We start from the raw sequence: 24,574 nt of genomic DNA on the forward strand, positions 1-24,574 counted from the left end.
AATCATACATTCCTTTATAAATTCTCCTTCAGAGAATGGTTTGCTGTTCTTGGCGATTTTGTGTGCAATCACGTAACTCACTCTTGTAACCTCATCCTGGGACGCAAATTGTTTTGTGAAAATGCTTTGCTCTTTTTGCATTCGAACAACCATCTCATCAGCTTTCTTTCCATTTTCTTTGGCAGAAATGTTCTTATATTTGCAAGCATGTTTGCTCTCAAAATGGTGATTCAAGTTGTAGTCTTTGAGCACTGCCACACTTTCTTTGCAAACTAAGTACACAGCTTTGGTACAAAAATATTTAGAAGTCCATTCTTTGTTGAATATTTGGCCTTCAGCGTCCACTTTTCGCTTTTTTGATAAACTCATTTCGAATGAATGTCCTCTTCAGTGAAATGTATTGCCGCGGTTGTTTCAAAATTTGCCGATCCGTACATTTCTGACATCAGCCTGATGCAATACTTAAGCAGTGTGATTGGCTGATGTTCCCGGTCTGATTCAAATGTGAAATTTGTGGAGAAAAAACTAATGACTTTAGCAATTAAAAATCGAATCTGCGACAAAAGTAGGAAATGTAAGGGATGCATTTAAAACTGATCCTTTCTGGGACTGAACAAACTATAATTTTTTCTGTTGCTAGACACAATGACGGGCTGGATAGAATCATTTGGCAGGCCAGATACAGCCTGCGGGCCGTATTTTACCCACCCGTGTCTTAGATGAAAGTTAGCAGGTTACTTGGAAGTAGTAAAATTGAACCAGATTGTGTCCTCAACCAACAGCAACCCCTATCCACTTTAAACATTGTGATTGGGAGTGAGTACCCAAACTGGTTGTAGAATTTTGTTTTGCTGTCTATTGCAGAGTTAGGGGCAGTTTGATCAGCAAAGTGGGTGAGGGATCAAACAAAAAAAATCCCAGTATTCATGACTTAGTTTTTGCACTGGACAGCTCGGACCTGCAAGATTTAGCCGTGGTAGCTGGAAAAACCTTACATTTCTAAATTTCTGCAGTTTTTTTACAATAACCTTTCTTCCTCACCTAGAGAATGCCATTTATTTCTATTAATTCAAAACTGAAGCACAATTGCTGAGTGAGACTGACAGGGTTACACAAAGGACGAGTTCATCTTAGATTTATCTGGATGAACGAGGTTGAGCATAGTCACAGCTGTCTGTGCAACATCACTTACAATTTTAGTTTAATATTCAATGGGGGAATTGATTATTTGGAGCAGTTCAGATACAAGATTTAAGCTCTACAAATTTCTGTGGTTTTGTGAACTGAGCTGATATCCCTAGCTCACTCCCCAAAATAAATTGTGACATTTTGGAAAAGAGTGGATGACTATAAGAATTGGATGAAATTTTTGTATGTTGGATGAAATTCTTAACTAGATAATTAGGGAAGCTGGTTTTACAGATGGAATACTGTAATGGAAGTAAATCAGACTGGATCAGATTTTTAATGCTGCTAATTTTTAAAACCATTAAACCTTATTTTTTGTGAATTGTAGATTACTACTTCAGAACGTTCACTAAATTGTTAATTCCTCAGTGAGAAATATCATTGGGCATCAATGATCAAATGAAGTAAGGTTTTATCTACCAATCCAAAAAAGCATTGAGAGAAGTAATGAACCGTTTGTTCAAAAACAAATTGTCTGTAAGTAATGGTTAAATCACAGGCCCTAAAGATACTGATCATTGAATATTACAGTGTAGAAGTCAATCATTTGGTCTATCAAGACTGCGCTGGTGTTTTTCCTACATGAGAGCCACATGATCTAATTACACTCTTGCTTGCTTCCCATACCGTTTCATATTACTATTTTCAAGCATCAATACCTAATTCCTTTTTTAAATAACCTATTCTGCCTCATCAATTGTTTGTGTCAGATAATTCCACATTCCAACCACTCTGTGTTTCTCCATAATTCTTCTATAATTTTTGTGATTGTTTTAAATTAAAACCAGTCAGTAGTGACTATTTACAAAACACATCCGCGAGCCATAAAGCTTTGAACTGAGACCTAAAGTCTACTGAGTCATGAATCACATTATATAAACATCACTATAATGTATTAAATAAACATGGTACTAATTTCTGTGGAACTGGATTAGACCCAGGATGATGGTCATCGAGCACTGGGCTACTTTGATCTAGCACAATAAATATGGAGCTGGATTAGACACCCATCACCTAGCAGTATGCCTTAGCCACAATCTTATAGCAGTGTCTTCACCAGAGGGATGGTCCCAATTCCTATCGTAATGTTTTATTGCCTTTCTGAAGGGTTTATGCCCAGTTGTAGGTTGTGGTTCTACATCCACTGGGTTGAATCATCTCGCTTATTTCATGTAGCTTCTTTCCAGCTGAGCAAAGAAGACTTGCATTTCAGAGATGAAGGCAGTGTGGCAATAGTTATTTTGATCTGCAAATCAATCTGCTGTTTCTTATTTCAAACCAATTTTCACACGTCTTCCCATTAGAAATCATAGTGGCCTTTTAAAACTCACTGAGTCTTCACCTGGTGCTAAAGTTATAACAATTATACACATTTTAATGAAAGCTCCATAATTTGAAACTATATGATCATGGAAGAACGGTTTGGTGTAACAGCTTAAGTGGTGAGGCCTTTCTGGATAGCATGATGAACTTAATCAAGTTATTTTCTAGTCTTCCTCATCTTGGCAAGACTGGATTTATCATCAGTAAGACAGCTAAGGTTCCAGTTGACCTCCTGGGTTTCAGCTGTTGCAAGCACCCCACTTCTGTTTTCAAGATGCAACAGATCTTTTAGTGCAGGGTTCATGTTTCACTTGCTCTGTCAACACCAACAAAATTACATATGTATAGCGCCTTTCACATCGGGAGGACATCCCAAGGCACTGGACAGACAGAGTTTCGACCCGAGCTGGGGGTCGGGGCGGGTGGAGGGCAGGGGGGAAGCAGGGAGATCGAAAGCACAGTCGAAAAGGTCTTGAAATGGGTTTTGAAGGTGGTGAGGGGAGGGACTGTGGACTTGGACTTCTAGAGGGTGGGGCAGAGTGGCAGAAGGCCCGCCCGCCAAAACAACTGAAGCAAAGTTCCGATTGGTAAGGCAGTCTAAGTTGAAGGAGTACTGTGAAATTTACTAGTGACTTGTCCTGGTACACTATGAAGTTACCTTTTTTATATATTCTCTTGTTTTGATTACAGACTTCTGAAGGCCATCGAAGAGTCTATGGCAACAAGTTTTGAAAGGGAAAATAAGATGTCAATAGGAATGTAGCATATGAAGAGGAACAATGCAAGGCATCTGAGAGAAGTGCAATTCTTAAACGTTATGGGCGATTATCTGTATTGCTGATCCATACATTCGAACTACCACCATAGTATTTCTGAAGAATGCAGAATAGTGTATCTAATAGATATTTTGCAAAGCCTTTATTTTATGCCCTCAATTTTTGTATGTTGAATAAAATCTTTGATATGAATTTTTCTATTGCATCAATGTTTTTATTGTAAGGAAAGAAAGGTCTAACTCTTCCAAACTATTAGATTTATTTCAAGTTCATAAATTAGTTTACAGAAATCAAGCAGGAAATCTTGTAGCTACAGTAAATTTGACAAATATTTACAGGAATTAATGACTGTTGGCAAGGCTACAAAATGTTCTTTGGGATTTTCAGTTATCCACTTAACAGAAATTCACATTGACCATTACCTCCTTGAGTACACGACTATTTATATCAGTGATGAATTCAACAATGTACCAATTATATTATTTTCTTCATGACCAAAGTTTTAAGCAGGATTTAACCAAGAGTGCTTGGCCTGTCTCTGTAGAACTGGGTTTTAACCGTTTACAAGATACAGCCTGATGCACCTAGCTGTGAATTAGTTAACATTTGGGTATATTTATGACAGTTTGGGGGTAGATTATTGCATTACTTCCAAGAAATATTCAATCAAGAAAATGTTCTTTGTTGGCTGACCATAAAGGTTGGCCACCGCTGAACTAAACCTTCAAGCACAGACTTGCAATACTAGGTTCAGCCAGTAATAATAATACAATCCTTGAATTTGATGTAGTACTTTGTCATATTGTTGAAATTGGGTAAAGCGCTTCAAGANTTTTTTGCAGTTTTGTAGGCTAATGGGCAGTCAATTTGTACACAGCAATGACCAGGAGGATTATTGTCCAGGACACTGGGAGAACCTCAATGATCAGTTTTATCCAGAGGATGGTTGGCCAGGACACTGAGAAAACCTCCCTTCTCCTTTCAAATAGTGCTACAACATCCACCTGAATAGACACAGACAGGATCGTGGTTTAATGAAGGACAACACTTTTACAATGCAATGCTTCTCCAGTATTGCATTGAAGTGTGAGCTCAATGTCCTGACGGGGCTTGAACCCACAACCTTCTGATTCAGAGATGAGCATGATTCAGTGGTTACCTATGAGTTATACTTCCTCAAACTAGGTTCTCAAGTTTATTGGCCTTGTGTGCTTCATAACTCCCCTATACAAAGCACCTCAAGGTGTTGTTTCCAGGTGAAAACAATGTTAGGGACATCTCTCCTCCTGGATGCCCATCTTGGGGAACATAAACTAAGTTTGAGTTCTGTTTTGTTTCCCCAAGAAATCTGAAATATAAATTATTAATAAGGTTTGAGACTTCTATTTCTTTTCTCAGTCTTTTCCCTTTGGTATTGGTTGAGCCTGGGCTGTCAGAAAACCAATTTCAAAGCTCACCACTTACCCAAACGTGAAATCTGTTAATTGGTGATTTGTACCAAGTTAATCAGTAGCATTGGTTAAAATTAATTTATGGGCAACTGCAATTCAGCTACAGAAATTTTCCGTATGACAGTCTCCCCATGAGGCTTTTTTTAAATTAATTGTCTCAACTATTGCTGACCTTGATCAGGATGGTGATTTTTCCAAAAGTGAAAAGACAGTGAGCACTTTAGTTTATAGGAATGAATTCTCACTCTCTCCTCTGATTAGACTGTAGTCAGGGGCTCAATAACCCATCACCCTCAAGTTCTCATCCTTATAATTGATTTTGGATTTGACAAGCAATTGTCTGGGCACCACTGTATTTCCTTTTAGAATCCCTCTTCGTACTGGATCAGTCAATACCTGCATCAGATATTTCAGTTTTGTTTGTGCATTTTTACTTGTAAACATTATGAACCTGAACCACTTGACTCAGAGAAACAAACATAATGTTTCAATGCTGCAATTTGTTTCGTGATTTTTGAGGCTAAGTAACGTATTGATGAGGATATGTTGTGGTCTTGATAATATTTATATTTGACTACTTTTCTCAAAGTAGGTAGGCAGGTAGGTTCATCCATCTCAATCACAAGGCAAATGGGTCCTGAGCGAATGACTCAATTTAAAAAGGGATAATAGATATTTTGTACCTCTGTGGGTACATGAACCGGGGGAATTAATAGATTTATGAATTGGCCTTTCATTACTGCAAGGTATTAAGGTTGTGCTATCTGGCATGGAGCAGGGCATAGTTTTTACATTTTTACTTGTATAAATGCTACATTTCTCCTGGGATTCCTACTCAAATGATGATCTTACTCATGACCTTGACTCAGAGATTGATTTTTTTTGAAATTTTTTGCTGACTGCAAGTTGTACGAATGAGGGAAGTAACCAGCCTGTGCAGGAATTGATAGCTTTACGCAGAGTAGTGAATAAATAGAGCACCCTACTTTGGGAGATTAGAGTCAGAAATTACAACATAGCGATGAGGCATTTGGCCTACCGAGCCTCAGCCAGTACTAGAAGCTAAGTACTTTTAATTTCAATTCCCTGCGCTTTCCCTATGACCTTTCGGACTCCAATTCTCTTTTTATGTGATCTCAGTCTCAATTAGCCACTTATGATAGGCCTTGTTTTGGAATGGTGGATGTGAACAAAGTTGGCGAGAGGGAACCTAATAAATGTTGGGCGAGAACAGTGATTTTTTTTTATATATAGAAAGTATTGTTTGGTATTTTTTCAGAACCACAATATTTTGATCTCCCATATCTCTGTAAACTATGGAAGCTTTTGCTTTGGTGTTTTCTAAACATCCTTTTCTATCTTTAGGTGCACATATCCTGTGGGGAAAGTAAGGGCTGGGAACAAACCCTAATTCTCAGGTGTAGCTCCTAGTCCCTATCATCATTGTTTAGGTGGCAGAAAAAAAGTGCTGTAATGCCCAGACCAAAATCCTGGGGAAGACTTGGCAGCCACTTGAGAGACCGTATTGTGCAGCAAGCAGCTAGCACAATACACCCAGCATTAGGTCTCCGCTGAAAAGTGTGAGAAAGAAAAACTGCAGTGTTGTAATCTAGCACTTTATTGCTGGAGTAAATTCCTCCCGAGAAATTTTGCTGGTAAGCATGTTGGATTATTGACGCGTTTCAGCAATACCATTTGCAGAGCATCGGGTTTCCAACTGTGAAACTCTGAAGAAAAGTTATCTTTGGTTATGCAATTTTGAAATGTCAACTTTTTTTTGGTGGGGGGGTGGGGGTTCAGCCGCATGTCTTGACACATGCAAAAACTCATCATTGTGCTTAAGAATATCCAAACCAAATCGAGTTCCACGACAACTTTTTTTTGCCCTTAAAATGAATGTGGAGTAATCTCATTTTTAAGATACTGATATCAATGCAGCTAATCGATGCACAATAAAAAGCATTTAAGCCTTGTTTCAATCATATGTGATGCTGCTTTCTAACGTGTAAAATTTGTCAAATCGAAGGATCAATAAAATACTTTGCTTTTTCCTTTCCAAACAGAAATTGAACAAAGAGTACAAAAGATCGTCATCTTGCGTTGACCTGCCTCTCACCAAAGGTAAAGAGCTTCACAATGAATTCTTTTGAAACAGAAGTAAAGACAGAAAGAAGGGATGATGAGAACGAAGTGGATGCTATGCTCTGGCAAGACGGATCCAAAGACCACGAGAGCAATAATAACACTAGCAATAATGCACTTGAGGTCGCGGAAATCTGTGTTGTGATTGGAGAGGATGGGGTTCAGCGACATTGCACACAGGATGAAGCCAACAATCAAAGCAATGGTAAATATTGATATTCAAATACTGAATAGATTAGCTTCATTCAGGGGAGGCAGTTTTTTGTTAGTCCAGTCTTCAACTCTTAGGATCCACGAGATGCCAGGCAGAATCAGGGAGCTGTTGTAGACACCTTAAGAGCCATCAAATCATACTCACAGGTTTAAAGATTTATTAACAACAATTGNTTTTTCGTTTCATCTCTACTACTTTTCAATTATTGTTACTTAAGTGTGCCTATCATTCTGTCTGTGGTGCTTACTGAAAGCAATGAAGCATCTTATTCTTGAAAAGAATTTAGGAGAGGACCACAATTCACTTGGTGGATAATTGGAAACTTCCTGTTCATATTTATTTTCAATGCATACTACAGCATAGATGTTTATAGATATGAACCCAAAGAAACTGTTTATTTTCATAGATCTGGCTTTGTAGGATATTGCACAAGGAATGCTCATAAGGCCTCAATAACAGATTTTGGTAATCAGATAATCTTTTGATTTCTGAAAATGAGTGGAATTATCTGACGTATAACAATAATTCTTGCATTTGATATAGCATCATATCATGTCTTCTAGACGTCTCAAAGCGCTTCACAGAATATACAGTAAAGTGAATTGACTGTTTTGCGGGTGAAACCCAGCAGCCAATTGCGCACAGCAGTGTCCCGCAAACAGTCGTGGATTAAGTGACCACTTTTAATATAGAGTATAAGCCTCTATAAAGTACAATCAAGCTGCTTTAAAATTGCAATCAAATGTGCATCTTGCAAAATGATGGCAGATGTCTTCCAGGTGATTTGTCAGTGAATGCATGGAATTGTGCAGTTAATTGACAGAGAACCATAATGTTTGAGCTATAAATTCAGTCTTACACAAACCAGGGTCTGCTCAAGTAGTTAATTTTTCTGTGTGCAGCAAAGAGGCATTCATTTGATGATTATATGGTTAGCTTATATGATTCTCTCTGTATTTAACCAACGTTAAAATGTTCCAATATGTAAAGAGTCAAATAGAAAAATCGCATTCCTTTGTCACAGTTTTTTTCCGCCTCCCCTCCAACTACTTGTTTCAGTTTTTCCAGTTGCTCTTTCCATTATTTAATCTTGTTCCCTGTGCCTTTTTCCTTCATTCTTTCCATGTAGCTTTGGGCTATTCCCTTTTGTGTTTAATAAATACATTAATCCTATCCACAGAAGCTATCTGAAATGGGGGAGGGGGAGGTGGCCACTTTGACAGAAATGCAAGGCCAATTCCATTAAATAGATTTTCCTGTTGCTGTGTCTGAGATTAAAATTTGTATTAATGAATCGCTATGGATATGGGAATGTTGTGTATGTAACAGTAATTGCAGTGCATGTAACAGTTTTGAAAAGCAAGGAAATTGAAGTGGGTATTGTATCTCAAAGCTGGCCCCAAGACAGTTCAGCCGCTTCTAGATCAAAGCGCTGAAGATAATAGCCCGTTAATGCAGCTATAATGCAGATGTGAGCGGGCAGACGTGAGCAGGTGATGAAATAATTGTGGAAACTTCAGCCTTAATTTGGAGGTCGGTTTTCTGTAGTTTTTTTTAAAAAGCTAGGCGGACCAGTTGGTTGAAATTTAGGACAAAACAGTTCTGACCAGCCGAGACTGGGTGACATTTTCAAGGTGGCGACCGGTTATTTAATGAGCAGCCTGATTTTGTTCTCACTCAACAACAACATGTGTACAAAGCAAAGTGATGAGCTGAATATTGTATTTGTTTCCTTACTTTAAAGCCACCAATGGCAATTGTGCCCCATAACCATATTCCATTGTTTGTCACCGATCTCTTTTATTAGTCTCTGCAGATAATGAGATTCCTCCTGGCAACTCTAACCAAGTAAATGTAAAAGAGGAAAATATGGAGTGGAAAACACAGCAACAGACTTCACCAAGTGAGTTCTAGTCACTGTTTTATCAAGTTGAAAGAGGTGAAATATTGGTGCTTGCAGTACACAGCAGAAGTTATCTTACTTCCCTGTTCTATAGAGTAGAAAGCCAGCTATCCACATGTTCAGTTAATCTGCTTCAAGTTCATATACGGCTGTGCTATTGGGAAATCCAGTTTTGGTGTATTTCTAGAGTCCAATACTATGAGGAAAATATAAGGTATACCCATGCTAATATACCAATCTCCAGTTTACAGTTGAAATGTGGATTTTACTAGGTGAAAGCTTCTAAACAGTATATTTTTCTGGAGGTGAAAATTAAATCTCAACTCTTTCAAGAAGTCTTAAATAAGAAATCACATCCACGATGGTTTGTAAGGCAATCATAATCAACGCTGGGTGACAGTTTTACGGGGTCTTTTCGATAGAAGATGGATCGAGTGCAAGACTTGAGTTTTTGTTAGAGCCAAGTGAAACAATTGGTTTCATCTGAAGAGGTTTATTGGTGCCAAGATTTTTTAGAAGAACTCAAACTGTGTCACACTGTGACCACCCATGGTTAACCCTCTGAGTACTGAATGCCCTTTGCAGCGTTCTAAACACAGCCTGCCTAAAAACAATCCTACTAACGTGTACAAAATCTCTGTAGAATTTTTGCTGCTCAATAACCAAAAGCATCAGTAGAAGGAAACTGAGAACCAAAATAACATTTCCTGTACATAAAAAAAATCTCATTCTGGGCTTTTAATTTGGGTGCAGAAATGCTGCTGTATTCCTAAAAGTTAAATAGTTTTCAACTGTGGAAAGATAATTGATTAGCTTCTGAAGTGAACGTTTGTTCCAATCATTCAACAAACCCAAGTTACTGATCTAAACATGGCTTTATTACCTTCACAGCAATGCAGTGTATTTTGGATCCACAGAAAAATCATATTTCAGATAGTTGACGTGCTTTCTCTTTTATAGAGGGAAGCATAAACAATGCACAATACTGTGGTAAGGGCACATTTTATAAGGAACGAAAACCTAATGAATTGTGCAGGAATTTTGCATTTGGCCTGCCGCGTTTGCTAGATAGCTCCCAGGTGCCTTTTGTATTTTGGTGACCCAAATTGCACTGGTGCTGGTTAAGGAGGGGAGGAGATCAGCTGACAGGATTCAATTCATTCCCGACCATTCCTTGTTTTGTTTTCTCTCTGACAACACTTTGGCTGATGGAGCCAAGGCCAGTTTTTGTGCTGTAGCTTTGTTTAAATGTGCTGCACTTTCATCCAATTGTTATATATAGCAACCAAAAATTAAAAAGGACTCGTAACCCTATTTGGATAGGAGTTCATCAAGCAGGCTGTTTATATCCAAAACAAAGCATGATGGAAGGGACGGAAGAGGACCGAAAAACAATTCTCCCCATTCCCAGCTGTTCCTCATGAACCACAAAAGAATTGCTTTCAAAGAGATGCAAGTTTGAATAGTATTCAATTTGGATATAGCTTCATTATCCAGGCAGCCATGTTGCAAATTACTGGTAGTTTTCTCTTAAGCAACACCGTGGTGCAACTAAACCAACATTCCACTTCAGCCAGAAAAGGGGGGATTGTGTCCAACATTGCAGTGAATGGGACTAATGTATGTGGTTTATGTGAAAAAATTTAAGGTATGTTCAGAAATGAGTGGCCTCTGATGAAAAAACTTTTCAATCGTGTAACTAGACAACTGTGAGTGACAACTGCATCTGAATAGCCACTGTAAATAGTCTGACTCCTTCTTTGTTTCAGGGGCCTATATATGTGGTGCCTGTGGGAAGAAGTACAAGTATTACAGCTGCTTCCGAGCACATGTGAGAGCACACCTAGGTAAATGTTGATTTGTTTCAAACAAAAATTGCATCAATTGGTTTAACCCTTTGAGTAATGAATTTTGTTTGCAACTATCCCATCATGCACGTTCTGTCATCCAAACCTTCAAAAAAAAAAATCTGTGTGCTTCAAATGCTGGATGTTACAGACTAGAATTTAGGAGGTACGGAAACTCACAGCATTTCTTCATTTACAGTCATTTTCTGAATAAAACTGTTGTTGCAACAAAACTGCTCCCATGGTACTCAAAGGGTTAACTGCTTTACTACTCTATCTCTAAATTCCAGCAGCCAGATAGTACTGAAACGCAATGCTGCAATTGCAGTGTTTTTATTCTCTGTCTTTGTTGTGAAAGTTTTGTGTTACAATATGTGAACAGGATATTCAGTGTTTTGAATAATATTTGTCTTGTATTTTGTGAGATTTGTGAAATAGTTTCATGGAACAAGCAGTCACATTGCTGCTGTTTGTGGCATCGAGAGTGAATTGAACAAAATATATACGGTAAATCCTTAATCCTTTGTCCTTCCCACAGAAAATGAAACTACGTCTGTATCTGGTGAGAGCTCCTCACCGGCCTTATCAAGTAAGCACCCATTTTTGTAGCTTAACATTTGTTATTAATGTGAAAGTGGCAGGCCATTGTTTGGGCACTAGCAGCTTGCACTGAGACACAGTTGAAAAGAGATAGCATTATCCGTTCCTGGAGCACACGGGAAAAGAAAATGTTAAATAAAGGAATAAAAAGGAAGCACTTATAAAGCACCTTTCATGTAGGGCAACATCTCAAAGTACACTTTACAGACAGAGGAACCTGAGCAGGATGAGAGAATTGGAGGGAGGTGACCGAAGGCTAAGTTAGTGGTAGATTTTTAGAAAGGTTTTGAAAGCAGGAAAGGATGCGAGATGGAGGGATTGAAGGGGAGGATTCCAAAATAGTTTATACTTGTACATCTGTGCTTTTTTTCTGCTTTCAGAGAATTTTAGGTACATGTGCGATATCTGTGGCAAGAAATACAAATATTATAGCTGTTTCCAAGAACACCGGGATTTGCACGCAGTAGATGGTATGTATCCAAAAGTATTTTGTGGGTGTTTTTGCCAAGTTGAAAGAAGATGCATTAGTTGTTTGTTATGGCAAAATGAAAGCAGCCATTCAAAATTTATTGAAAGAGAATTTGTATTTGTGCCCAAAACCCCCAGATATTTTCACAGTAAACAGAAAAAAGTGGCTTATAGATTTTAAAAAGTCTACTTATTGCTGACTTAGCTGTTGACCAGCTGTTAGCGATTCTGTTTTTAAGAATTGGCACAGCATTACCGTACTTACCAAGCCCTACTTGTAACTCAACTAAGCATTGTTTAAAACTTTTCTCAGGCATTCCTGGTGAGCATAATTTCTACTAACGTTAAACCACAATTACTTCAGCATAGAATATTGTACCTATTGCTGAGTTAGCTCCCCAATAGAACAATTTTCCTGCTCTTTCCCTTTTATATCAGAAATTGACATGTGTTTCAGGAATTTTTTTTAAGGCTGAGTAAAATATTTCACAGGAATGAAGAATTAATCTATTCTTCAATCTAATCAATTCTGTATTTATTAAGGATAGATAGATTCAGGCCATGTTATAACATGGCTTGTGGGTTAGTACTCGTGACATCAAGCTACTCTGCATACATACACCAACCGCACCTGCACACTTTGCGCAGTAAGCTGTTTACAAGATGTTTATAACAAACAAGATGATGTGAGACGGTGGTTCAGCACAATTTCTCTATTTGCATACACCAAAAGAGAAGCCTGATATACATACCAAAGGGTCGTATAACAGGTCCGTCAGTGATGTCTCTTTATCTTTGAACGTTTCTGTTAGAATGAAGTACTACTGAGTTTCTTGTTTTGATCAGTGTCTTTAGTCATTTAGTGCATGTCAAAATAGATTTTTTTTCAGACCTTTACTAATAGCGTTAATTAATGATAAGATTAATGATGTTAATTAAAATTTCTATGAACACAGACGTGTACAAATAACAACAACAACTTGCATTTATGTAGCGCTCTTCATGCGGGGTAGTGTCCCGGAGCGCTTCACAATGACGGAGTCTAACAACAAGCCAGAGGGAGTAGGAATATATAATAAAATCTTCGTAGTGTATATAACGTCAATGTCTTAATACAGTAGTGAAGAAGAATTAGGCTATTGTATCTGCTCCACAAACCTGTTTCTTCAGTACAATAATATGCTTGTGTTTGTTTCTGAATTGCAGATCCTTATGATAATGCAGTTGAAACGCCATCAGAAGTGAAAACTGAGCAGCCAGAAGAGGCTGTCCGCTATTCAGGATCAAGTACGATTTTGAAACATTGCATTAACATTAATAAATAAGAATGTAGATCTCAATAGTGTGTAATGGAATGAAAAAAAGTTACAATGCAGCTATCAGCATTTCTACCAAGATTTACCAACGTTATTAATGTCTTCACAGTATGAAATATCTGTGGTGGATACACATTTGGAATTTCTTTGGTTATTTTGACAGTCTAAGGGTTAGAATGCCCATGTTTTTATTCAATTTTTTAGAAGATATTTAATAATCCTAAATACTTGGTGAAATGACTTAACTGTGCTTTAGCTGTCTGTTCGTTCCCTTCTACTGCTGCACATTGAGGTGGCAGCAGGGGCATGGCTGACATATTACAGTAAAATCTTTAACCCTAACCCTAATGTGTCAAAACAGTCGTGTGTTATGGAATTGAATCTTCAAAAATATGTGTCCGAGCCTGGAAATAACACTGAAACCCAAGTGGCTACCAAGCTGACAGCTCATATTAAACAAGTTAAACAAAAATCCATTTGAATAATTTATTGGGTCTCGCAAAGATTTACGGTTGCAAGCAGACGTGAATTATACTTTTGGAAATAATAGTAATTCAGATTTTCACTCCCGATTCATCCTATTGCACTTCAAATATAAGGCCATTTAAGAACTTTCTAACTGCCAAGAACAGAGAGCAATATCAGTTTTCACGATTTTCTTTTACCATTCCAGAAACCGGTAGTTACTCTTGTGAATACTGTGGCAAACGGTACAAGTATTACACTCCTTACCAGGAACATGTGGCTTTGCATGTATCATCCGGTATGTATGGTTATTAGTGTTTCAAACCAAAATAAGGCCTTCATCCTTAGCTATAAATTGTATAGTATAGATAACATGGGACGTCTTCCCGACATGAAAAGCACTATACAAATGTATTTTTGTATGTAAAACAAATTGATGTACGCAAAAACGCCTAAGATGTTCTGTTTGACCCTCAAGCTACCTTGAGTGAGGGGCGCTATATAACTGTGAGTGTTGTTTAAGCCTGCAGAAATGTGCAGAAAAGTGTCCGTTACATGGAGTCTGTTTAATCTGATGACTGTTCTAGGATTGCAGAAAGCAATGCATGTTGTACATTTGTGAGTGTCGTAGTAAGAGTCAATACGTAAAGCTGCCATATTCAGATATACTCCGATCTGCTCCACGTCCCCCACCCCACCATTGGTGGCAGAGTCTTCAGCCATTCTGGAATTCCATCCCCCAATCACTCCGCCTCTCCCCCTCCTTAGCCTTCCACTTCCACATGTATGCGGACGACACAAACTCTATTTTTCCACCTCACTTTGCGACCCCCAGTCTCCTGATGTTCTGTCAGCCTGCCTGTCAGACCTCAGGAGCTGGATGAGCGTGAATTTCCTTCGGCTGAACGTTGACAAGTCATACACTTGTCCATGGTCCATGCCTTTGTCACCTCTCGGCTGGACTATTCAAATGCCCTCCTCTACCATTCATAAAACCCAGGTCATACAAAACTCTGCCGCCCGCATTCTTACTCACACCAAACTCCGGTCCCGATCACCCCAGTCCTTGCCAGACTGCACTGGCTGCCTGTCCCAGAGGGGATCAACTTCAAGATCCTCACCCTTGTCTTCAAATTCCTCCACTCTGCACCCCCCGACCTCTCTGACCTCTCTCCTCACAACAGTGCCCGTTGCCTTTGGTCCACCTGGTCTGGCCTCCTCCTCGTTCCCCGAGTCCTCCGCTCCACCCTCGGCGGCCGTGCCTTCAGCCACTACGCCCCGAGGCTCTGGAACTCCCTTCCTCACTCCCTTCACCTCACGCCCTCTCTTCCTATTTTCAGGTCTCGGCTGAAGACCTTTCTTTTCGACCGCGCCTTTGGTCACCTTCCGCTCCCTCCCCCGGCTCGGCCCCGGGATCCGTTACTGTGAAGCACTCTGGGGCACCGTCCAGCATGGAGAGCGCTATATAAATCCAAGTTGTTGTTGTTGTTTGCACGTTTCTAAAACAAGAATTGTCTGATAACATTTCTCAACTGCAGACGCAGAGAGTCTTGTCATCAAAAGAAACGAAGCTAAAATACTGAATACACCTGAAGAAAGCAACAGCAACTCCCAGAATTCCATTGGTACGTACCGTGTAACACTTTCTTTTAGAGGTGCGCAGTGTTTGAAGTGGAAGAAACTTATATTGAACCCTTAAAATTACCCCAGTCGCTGTCTTCAAAACATGCCAAAGGACTTGGCAGAGTTATCTGTAAAGTATAGCGATTGTGTATATTTGTAAGGGAACTAGTGATACAACCTTGATAGTCAATGTACATTATAAAATCAATAAATATATAATTTGTAAAGCACATCATTATTTAAAAGATTGAAACTACATAGGCAAGAAGGTCACAGATTCTCCATTTAGTTTTAAATCTCAACATTATGTCATCAAACACATTAAAACCATAAAATTAGATTTGGCTACGAGTCTTGAAGTGAAACACTGGTTTTGTTAAAACAAACAAAAATGCTTCTTGTACTTTTGTTGCACTGTTACATTTGGCTCTTTTCAGTATTTTCTACAAGCATTTTTTGTTACAGAATGGCACAGTATCACTTTTCATTATTTTTCTTGGAAAATGCACTCACATTTCAGAGCACAGAACATCTTGTATTTTACAGTGCTCTTTTTACACACTTTAATGCTATTCTTAGGCTCTGGCAGCATAAGACATTGTAAATGACCTTCTTGCATAAATACATATTATCTTGAAGTTGTGTTTTACAGGAAGTGCCAGTGGACAGAAGTCTGGTTCTGCACCTGTGAAAAGTAAGTCCGATCAACGCAGGGAAATGTTTGTGCACATATTTTCATTTGTCTGCTCATAGAAGATGTCGAGGTAGTAGATGTTTACATGATTTGTTCTCAAGTCGTTCAAAATAAATCTGATCTGAAAAGGATGGAAATGACCATGTTAAAAATGTATTTGTTTGCGAGATGAATTTTGCTTCACGCGAGGTATGAAAATTGCATATAAGGTGGTATTTGTTGTTCATTTTCAGATGGCTACAATTGTCAGATCTGCGGGAATGAATACAAACACTGTGTCTGTTTAAGACAGCAAGCACGCAATAGCAAAGAAAGAGGTAAAAAAAAATTATATGGCATTTCTCCTATAGAATTGCGGGCGTGGGGTATGTGGGGTGCAGATCTCTGGCTGAGGAGCCATAAGCCATATTCCACATGTCCTGATTAGAGGGGATATTGACGATGGACAGATCCCTTGGCTGGAAAATGGGTACTGCATAATAGGAACAACTTGGGGATTTTTTTAAAAATTAAATTGTGGGATGGGGGGAGAAACAAGTTTAAGTTTGCCATTTATTTACTGTTACAGTGGCAAGTACATGACTTGGTGCCAGGCTTTCACCAGTTTAAACAGAATTTTTTGGGTGAACTTATAGTTTGAACTGAATTATGATCAGGTTGATGTTAATTTAAAAAAAATTGGGGTTAGGGTTAGGAAGATAGGTAGATGTCGCCCCTGCTCCTCTTTAAACAAGATTCTAAGTGGCATAAGTGAGTTAATGTGTGGAGCAGGGTTTGAAGAGGCATTTCCTGGACAATCTAGTTGAGACTGATAAAGTTCGCCCTCTAGGGGAATACAATGTGAAAATATCAGTCGAGACTGACTTCTATTTGGGAAAACAACCCTCGTGTCGGCTGTATTGACCAGCCCACCCTGGCTTTGTTTTCTATCTTAGGAGTCGAAATTGTAAAGCTCTGATTTTTATTTTTTTCTTTCCCCCCTACAAGAGCAATATACTTGTGGGGCATGTGGGATTCAGTTCCAGTTTTACAACAATCTAATAGAGCACATGCATTCCCACACAGGTAAGTGCCATTTTTCTCCTGACAATCTCGGCTGGGTTTTAAATTGTTTTGTTTTTTTACCACAGATGATGAGTTCCTTTGGGTGTATATCGGGGGAATATTTTCATTTGAGTCGCTTTTTTGTGGCTATATTTTGAGACTTTTAAAATTTGTTGCCCAATGTTGCATCATTTAGTGTGTATTTTCGTAAAGCAAAAACCTTTACAAAATCCATAAACCCTTAAAGCAGGGTGAAGCGGGCACAATCTTTTATCAGAACCAAAATGTTAAAAAGGAGCTACAGCCTGAGGTATAAAGACCTGATGGACTGTAGAGAGACTGCCACACAGTGCCTGATATTTGAAGATATGTCTTTTATCTTTTCCACACGCAAGTAATTATTTTGTGTTTCGTTCAATAAAACTCAGTTGCAATGAACCATTGTTTTACAGCTACTTAATTGCGTAAAACACACCATTAGTGTCAAAGCACTGAACAACACCAGAGTTTATCCATACTTAAAATACATTTGCCATTTCTCTTAACAATTTATAGGAAACATGAGCAACCTCCATATCTCATTTGTGATAGTACCTTCTTTTGCAAACGATTTTGTGGAGCAGAAAATCATTTTATATGTTTAATTTGAAAGCCTACCGGTATCAGTTAATGACTTGGGTGCTTACAAAATGAGCAGAAGATGACATCCTAATTGCACGTTTTAAACACAGATAAACTGGTAATAAAGCGTAATTGGCTATTTATTTTCCTTAATATATTGTGCACTTGTAACCTTTCTTCCCCACTATAGCTGATGAGAACAGTTTAGTCACCAGACAGCCAAAGGCTGCTCGTACCACTACAGTTACTACAACTACTACTACAACAGCTGCTGCAGCTGTGGCTGCCCCGCCCCCTCCCCCACCTCCTCCTCCCCTCCCTCCTCCTCCGCCCCCTCCTCCCCCTCCCTCTGTAGCTGCTGCTCCTGCCACTCCTGCCTCACCCACTCCAGAGAAGAAAAATTCACATCTTCAGAGGAACTGTACAAACGACGGTACGTACTACTGCCTACTAAAGGCCTTTAGCTTTGAGTTCCGCTTGCGGATCGATTAGAGTGGTCCTAGAAGAGAATAATAATAATCCTTGCATTTGATATAACGCCTTATCACGTCTTCGAGACGTCTCAAAGCTCTTCACAGGATATACTGTAAAGTGAATTGACTGTGTATTTTGTGGGCAAAATATACAAAATTTACAATATTTTTATAATGTCAGAGTAAGATTGAAGATCACAAGAGAGGTTTGGATGAAGCAACTTTTAAACCAACTCATCCTTAATACCTGTCTTACTGTCCAACCCCTACAGCATCAAACTGTCCTTTTTAAAATGACTCCCAGCGTCCTGGCCTCAAGCATCCTTCCTGGTAACTCGTTCCAATTGTTAGTTACCCTCTGAGCTCAGAAATACTTCCAGGTGCCAACCAGGAATCGCGCTTTGCAACCTAGAAACTTGTGATGCTGCATTGGCATACAAAGTATTAATCTGAGGTACCCCACTCTCTTTCCAATTTGACAGTTTTAATTAGAACTATCCCTTGTTTTTAAGCCAATATTCTAGCCAACGCCTCCTTATTCCATGAGCAATATGTTGGTTAAACATGCCCACTCTTTCCTGATCAGTGCTGACTTCTTTTAACCAGTTTACTTTTCTAAGTGCATATCTGCTGGACATTGTGTATATTTTCAATGGTTTTCCCCACAGCTGGTGTCTGTTTGTAGCATCAAGGCATTTTTGTTGATGTTTCTTTAAAAAAAAATTATTTTAGCTAAATTCATTCTCGTTACAGAAGCCGGTTTCTTTTTAAGAACTGCGGCAAACTGACTATGTTTAGTAAATCCTGGTGAATTATAAGGTCTTCAACTAATATCGTTTGGAGAGTAGAGTTAGAAATGTAATGAGGTTTGCGAGATTTATTTTCATCGCCAAAGATAAGATTGCACCAGTGTAATGTTTAAAAGGTCCATTTTTCTTTGCATTCAAATTGTCTTTACAGGTATCAATCGCAGTGCTTTACATACCTGCTTATTTTCCTTTGCAGTGAACAGTTCAGTCCCTGAAAAAGAACGACAGCACATTGCTGAAAAGTTGCTGCGAGTGATGTGTGCTGATCTGAAAGCACTGACTGTGATGAACGGGAAAGACTTCATCAAACTTGCACAGATACTTGTGGACATCGGTGCACGTTACGGTTCCTTTCCTGTAAGTGAGGTCCTTGGGGATATGCACACTCTCGCTCTGAAGCATCTGCCCAGAATGTACAACCAGGTGAAGGTAAAAGTCACGTGCGCACTAGGCAGCAACGCGTGTTGGGGAATAGGCGTCACCTGTCACTGCCATAACGTTGGCTCTGACGCGTACTACGTTCTAACAGCACATCAGGTGGAAGGACTGCAAATGAAAAGATATGTCCTGGGCATTAAAGAAGTGGACGGCAAAGAGACCGGTGAGCAGGTTCACCAGTGGGTGCTGAATGTTCTTTCTGAGTTTGTCATGTCAGAGATGCGAACGATTTATGTCACAGATAGTAAAGTCAGCTCCGCGGCGCTGCTGAAAGCTGGAATGTGTCTACGCTGCTCGGCTTGTGCATTGAACTCGACAGTGAAGAGCGTGCTTAATGAGAGGACACTGCAAGCACAAAATATGCCAGAAGTCTCGGAACTTGTGAGTAATTGCATGCAGTTGATGAGCTCCCTGGAACAGTCTAACCTCACCCAAGAGTTGTTCAACCTTCAAGAGCAACGGGCCCCACCTTGCTGGAATTCTGTTGCAGACTCTCTCCTCCTTGTCCACGAGAAGTACGATCAGATCCGAGAATTGATTAGCGGGAGGAAGGAACTAAAACGCTTGCAAAATTGCAACAAAGGTTTGTTGAGCAACCTTACAGCCATTTTGGCTCCAGTGAAGGAAGCTGTGATTGAACTGAGCTGTGAGAACAAACCAACGTTACAGCTTGTACTACCAACGTACGTCAAATTAGAAAAACTCTTCACTTCCAAAGCCAACGATGCCGGCAGCGTAAGTAAACTCTGCCACCTTTTCCTCGAGGCATTAAAGGAAAACTTCAAGGTGGAGGCTGCTCACAAGGTAGCCATGGTTCTGGACCCGCACCTGAAGCATTTGAGGTCCGTGCCTCACTACCAACAAGAGGAAGTCATCAACAGAGTTTGCGAAATGATTTCGGATGTTGGCCAGTCCTGTGTAGAGGAGATCGACTTTGAGCCCACACGAAAGAAACTCTGTGGGATTAGTGAAAACTCTAAAATGTCACCAAGCAAGCATGCAGTGCAGGACGAAAGGCTCGGGAAAAGTGAAGTGTTTGAGTATTTAAAAGAACCTGTGCCCAGTGTAACCTCAGATTTATTCCTTTACTGGTCAGGGGCCACTCAGAAGCATCCGTTGCTGGCCAAACTGGCCTTTTGGCTACTGGCTGTGCCAGCTGTTGGTGCAAGGAGTGACTGTGTGATCACTTTCAATGAGACATGTTCAGGAAGGCAAAACAGCCAACTGACCCAAGAGGTGATGAACAAACTAATGTTTTTGAGATCAAACTTGCAATAGCTGTTCTCTGTCAGCCTGACACATTGGTGCTTTAAAGCAGAACTTAACCATGTTGGTGAAGTCGATTGTTTTACTACATTTGCTTTTTCTTAAAACGTGATCACTTTGTTTCTTATTGCTGTGGTTAGAATATTCTATACTCCTTTGTTAAGGCATTGTGAGCTCCCTCGACCAATTTCTGGGTACACAAGGACAAGAAAGCTGGGATTCGCAAGTCCTCAATTAACTCAAGTGACCTCCTTGCAGAGGTATCTCGTAAGGTCCAAATATGGGTTACTAACTGATGTCAAGGGCCACATTGCCAATGTTGTTCTGTTATATAAATATATTTTGACTTCAGCTGGCAGGCTGTGAATAGAAGCCCATGAATGTGAGTAGGACCAGCTAAGAGCTAGAGGTGAGAAGGAGAGAGATGTTCAGCCACGAGCTGAAGGCCCAAATGCCAATGGGCAGTACGGTGGACATGGAAGGAGAGGACTTCAACACTGTTCATTCAATTTGGGTAACTGAAACACTCTGATCAGTGTCATAGCTCGAGCATGCATCAGCCTGTGGGAAATAGGATTTCCTCATCGGTATGTCAGACCAGTCGTTCCAATTTCTGTGCTTCACCCACAACCATTCGAGACATCTGCCAAGGTTACCACTGTAACCATGGCAAATGTCTCAAGTGGTTGTGGGTGAAGCACAGAAATCCCAAACCCAACTGTGGCTCGAGCATCTTCACACCTACCACCGCTCCCTGTCGCAAGCAAAAACTGCGCACTACTCAAACGTCATACTGGAGGCCAACAATAACTTCAAGATCCTATTCTCCACCACCCACCACCTCCTCCGTGCGCCCCTTCAATCATCACATCTTAACGTCAAGTGCGAAGAGGTCATGGACTTCCTTACCTCTAAAATTGATAACATCCATCTGGCAGCTTCAACCCTCTGCCCCGTGTCACCTACCACCACCCCCATTCCGTCTCCCTCACCCACCCTGCCCTAACACGGCCCCCATCCTACGTTCATTTGCCCCCATCTCTCCTTCCTCCCTCTCATCCACCATCACCATAGTGAAACCCACACCCTGCTGCCTCGACCCCCTCCCCACCCAACTGCTAATCACTCAGCTCCCCCCCCCCTTCTATCCACTGCTAGCAGACACTATTAGCCAGTCTTTCTCCTCAGGATCAGTCCCACTCGCCCTCAAAACCGCGGTCATCAGCCCCCTCCTTAAAAAAACCTACTCTCGATCCCTCCAACTTCGGCCACTCTCGCCCTATCTCAAACCTGCCCTTCCTTGCCAAAGCTCTGGAACACATTGTTGCCAACTAACTTCGCGCACCCTCTCCCTCCACACCCTACAGGCGTGGAAGGGGGCTGTCTAAGTACAAGCTGTTGTTGTTCTTTGCCTGTACCTAGTTGGTACGTCACCTCAAATACGAAGGCAGCAAAGAGTTCCAGGCCAGGTAGTTAAAGGGCAACAGCCAGTGTGATTAGAAAAGCAAATGTCCAATTCATTACCGGTCTAAGTTGGAGTCTTTCAAAGTCCCGTAATTGGTCCATTGCTCTCGAAGCTTTATATTGATGCCCTTTCTCAATGTAGTCAAATGTCTAAAATCAAAGAAAAATGTATGGAGACGGTACTGTTGTATATTATTTGTCAAAATTAATTGACCTATTGTCTACGGTGCAAGATATTTGAAAAGTGGTTATCTGACTGTCATCTATCACCAAATGTCACGCTCTCTTTGGAAAGTCCCTGGATTCTACAATTCAACCTCTAAATTAGCAGAGCTCAATTAGAATTGTGCCGAATTAGTTGAGTTCTTAAATTAAATATTTGGCTGTACAGCCTGGATTGCAGTCTGACTTTCAGATATCCTCTAAATGTATTGAATAAGAAGACAGCAGAGAAGCAGTTTGTTTCTAGATGTGAGGAACAGCATGATGTTGAAAAGTATGACCTTTTCTATTTCAATTTGTATTAATAAAGCCATATACTTAAAAAAAACCTTCAACCATCCAAGAAAAACCATAGTGTGATTAATGCCATAGCAAAATTAAACTGACCTCAAAAAAATTCAAATCAAAAACGAACCAAAAAAAAAGGAACTTGGGCTCTTTCTCCCTTCCCTTAGTTCCTCCTTATATGCACGCACAAATCCCAGTTCAGTCTGCCTGCCCCAGCAATGTCTTGAAAGATTGTTCTATCAGCCTCACAAAGATCAGTAACCTAGACTAAGCAATGCCCCGCAAGTGTCATTTTAGCCGAATGCAAAAAGGAATTCTGTTGCTTTACTGAAAGATGTTGGCTGCCCATCGGAGCAAGCAATACTCCTCTCTCGCTCTTTTATCTTTTCATTCACTCACTCTCTCACTTACGCACGTGCACACACCGACACAGAGGCTGCGGTCCTTAGATGGCAAGGACATGCACATTCTCATTGACGGGAACCCATTTTCCTCCAATGTTACTACCACTATCTCAGTGAACATTAACAAGACTAGGATTCTCCTGACATCCCTCCAGGGCCATCATCCACTCTTATCAGTTTTACCCAAGAAGAATTGTGCTAGATTGTCTAGGTTCCTCCGTTGAACAGTATCTGAAGTGAACATTTCCCCAAACCCTTCAGCCCAAGATACTTCACTAAAATATGGGAGAGGGTATGTACACTAGTTAACCTTGCCTTGTATCTCTGGCATTGACAGCTATTTCATCAACCCAACTGTGTCACAATTTTAAGACTTTTTGGACTTATTTAACCAATGGATACAATATCCCTCCCAGGTTTACTCTGTGCCTCGACTGAAATCTTGCTCTCATTTCTTTTTCTCATTGTCTCACTTTAAGATCAATTGCCCACCTTTTATAATGTACATAGGGGTTTTACAGATCGCACAGACATTTTTGTAATTAAACGGGGAGGGAATGAGGATGACTGATGAAATCGGAGTCCCGTTTCATTTCAATGGGGTAATTGGAATTGGTCCTAGAGAGCATTTTCCCACATCTTACAAAGAGTTCATCCTTTACCAAAAATTTTCGAGTCTGTCAACCCATTTCTGAGACGAATTGCTTCCAGTTAATCTTCACGCAACCGACCTCATTCTCTGCATTTGCCTCTGCCGTCTCTCTTGACTTTCCGCTGATTTTTGTCAACCTGTCAAAGGGATTTTCAATATTGAGAAAGCTTAAAGATTATGTCAGGCAACAGCATCTTTCCTGTATTTTGGGTCTCCTCCATTTGCTCTCATAGAGATGGGCTAGTGAGCTTGCCAAGGCCACTGCAAACAAGAACAGTGTTAACAAGATATTCTGCCCTCTTTGAAATGCAGTTGCTTTGCGGCACTTTGATTTGAAAACAGATGATGAGTAATATCAATCCAACTGGATAGGGCACAACATTAAGCGACAGTGCTGAGAATTAGCACTGCTTGGCCCAGCCTTGTAGCTCATAACTCCCACAGACTGCGCTTTTCCACCAACGCCCAGAAAATGCAGTCACTCCACTTTGCAGTACATTCTGTGAAGCGATTTGGGAAGTTTCGAAGGTATATCAAATGCAAGGATCATTATTCACCCCGTCCTTTCTCTTTTCACCCTCCACCGCGCCCCCATTTCAGTGAGCGCGAGAGTAATTGGCCCCAATTGATTTTTTTTCCAGATAACAAGTCTTACATTTTATGATTAGCGCCTCGATGTAACCTTTAACGTACGACATCAGGAGGCACAGTTGCCTTTGAACCGAATGTATACGTTTGGAAATGTTTTTTTTTAAATTATCGAATGTTTTATTAGACGAACTGTAAATGCATAGATTTTAAATGCCCCCAGGTTAATTTGTACCTATTTATTCCTCTTAACTTCTGGTATGCTTCCTGTAGCTTTGAGTTGCAGCATAATAGC

The 24,574-nt window shown here is 40.1% G+C and overlaps 1 protein-coding gene across 1 annotated transcript in view; it reads left to right on the plus strand.

The window, feature by feature from the left end:
- LOC103184728 (zinc finger protein 618) overlaps positions 1–21,737 on the plus strand; it is a 35,512-nt gene extending 13,775 nt beyond the window's left edge. The window contains exons 2-14 of the mRNA XM_042337426.1: positions 6,802–7,085; positions 8,902–8,997; positions 10,767–10,844; positions 11,383–11,433; positions 11,825–11,914; positions 13,119–13,199; positions 13,902–13,991; positions 15,232–15,318; positions 15,969–16,010; positions 16,244–16,327; positions 16,998–17,209; positions 18,015–18,108; positions 19,154–21,737. Of these exons, the coding sequence (XP_042193360.1) occupies positions 6,875–7,085; positions 8,902–8,997; positions 10,767–10,844; positions 11,383–11,433; positions 11,825–11,914; positions 13,119–13,199; positions 13,902–13,991; positions 15,232–15,318; positions 15,969–16,010; positions 16,244–16,327; positions 16,998–17,209; positions 18,015–18,108; positions 19,154–20,673 (2,736 nt within the window). The 5' untranslated portion in view covers positions 6,802–6,874 and the 3' untranslated portion in view covers positions 20,674–21,737. The remainder of the gene's footprint in view (positions 1–6,801; positions 7,086–8,901; positions 8,998–10,766; positions 10,845–11,382; positions 11,434–11,824; positions 11,915–13,118; positions 13,200–13,901; positions 13,992–15,231; positions 15,319–15,968; positions 16,011–16,243; positions 16,328–16,997; positions 17,210–18,014; positions 18,109–19,153) is intronic.
- The last annotated feature ends 2,837 nt before the right edge of the window (positions 21,738–24,574 follow it).

Source organism: Callorhinchus milii, unplaced genomic scaffold (assembly GCF_018977255.1).
Source record: "Callorhinchus milii isolate IMCB2004 unplaced genomic scaffold, IMCB_Cmil_1.0 Scaffold8, whole genome shotgun sequence".
NCBI lineage: Eukaryota > Metazoa > Chordata > Chondrichthyes > Chimaeriformes > Callorhinchidae > Callorhinchus > Callorhinchus milii.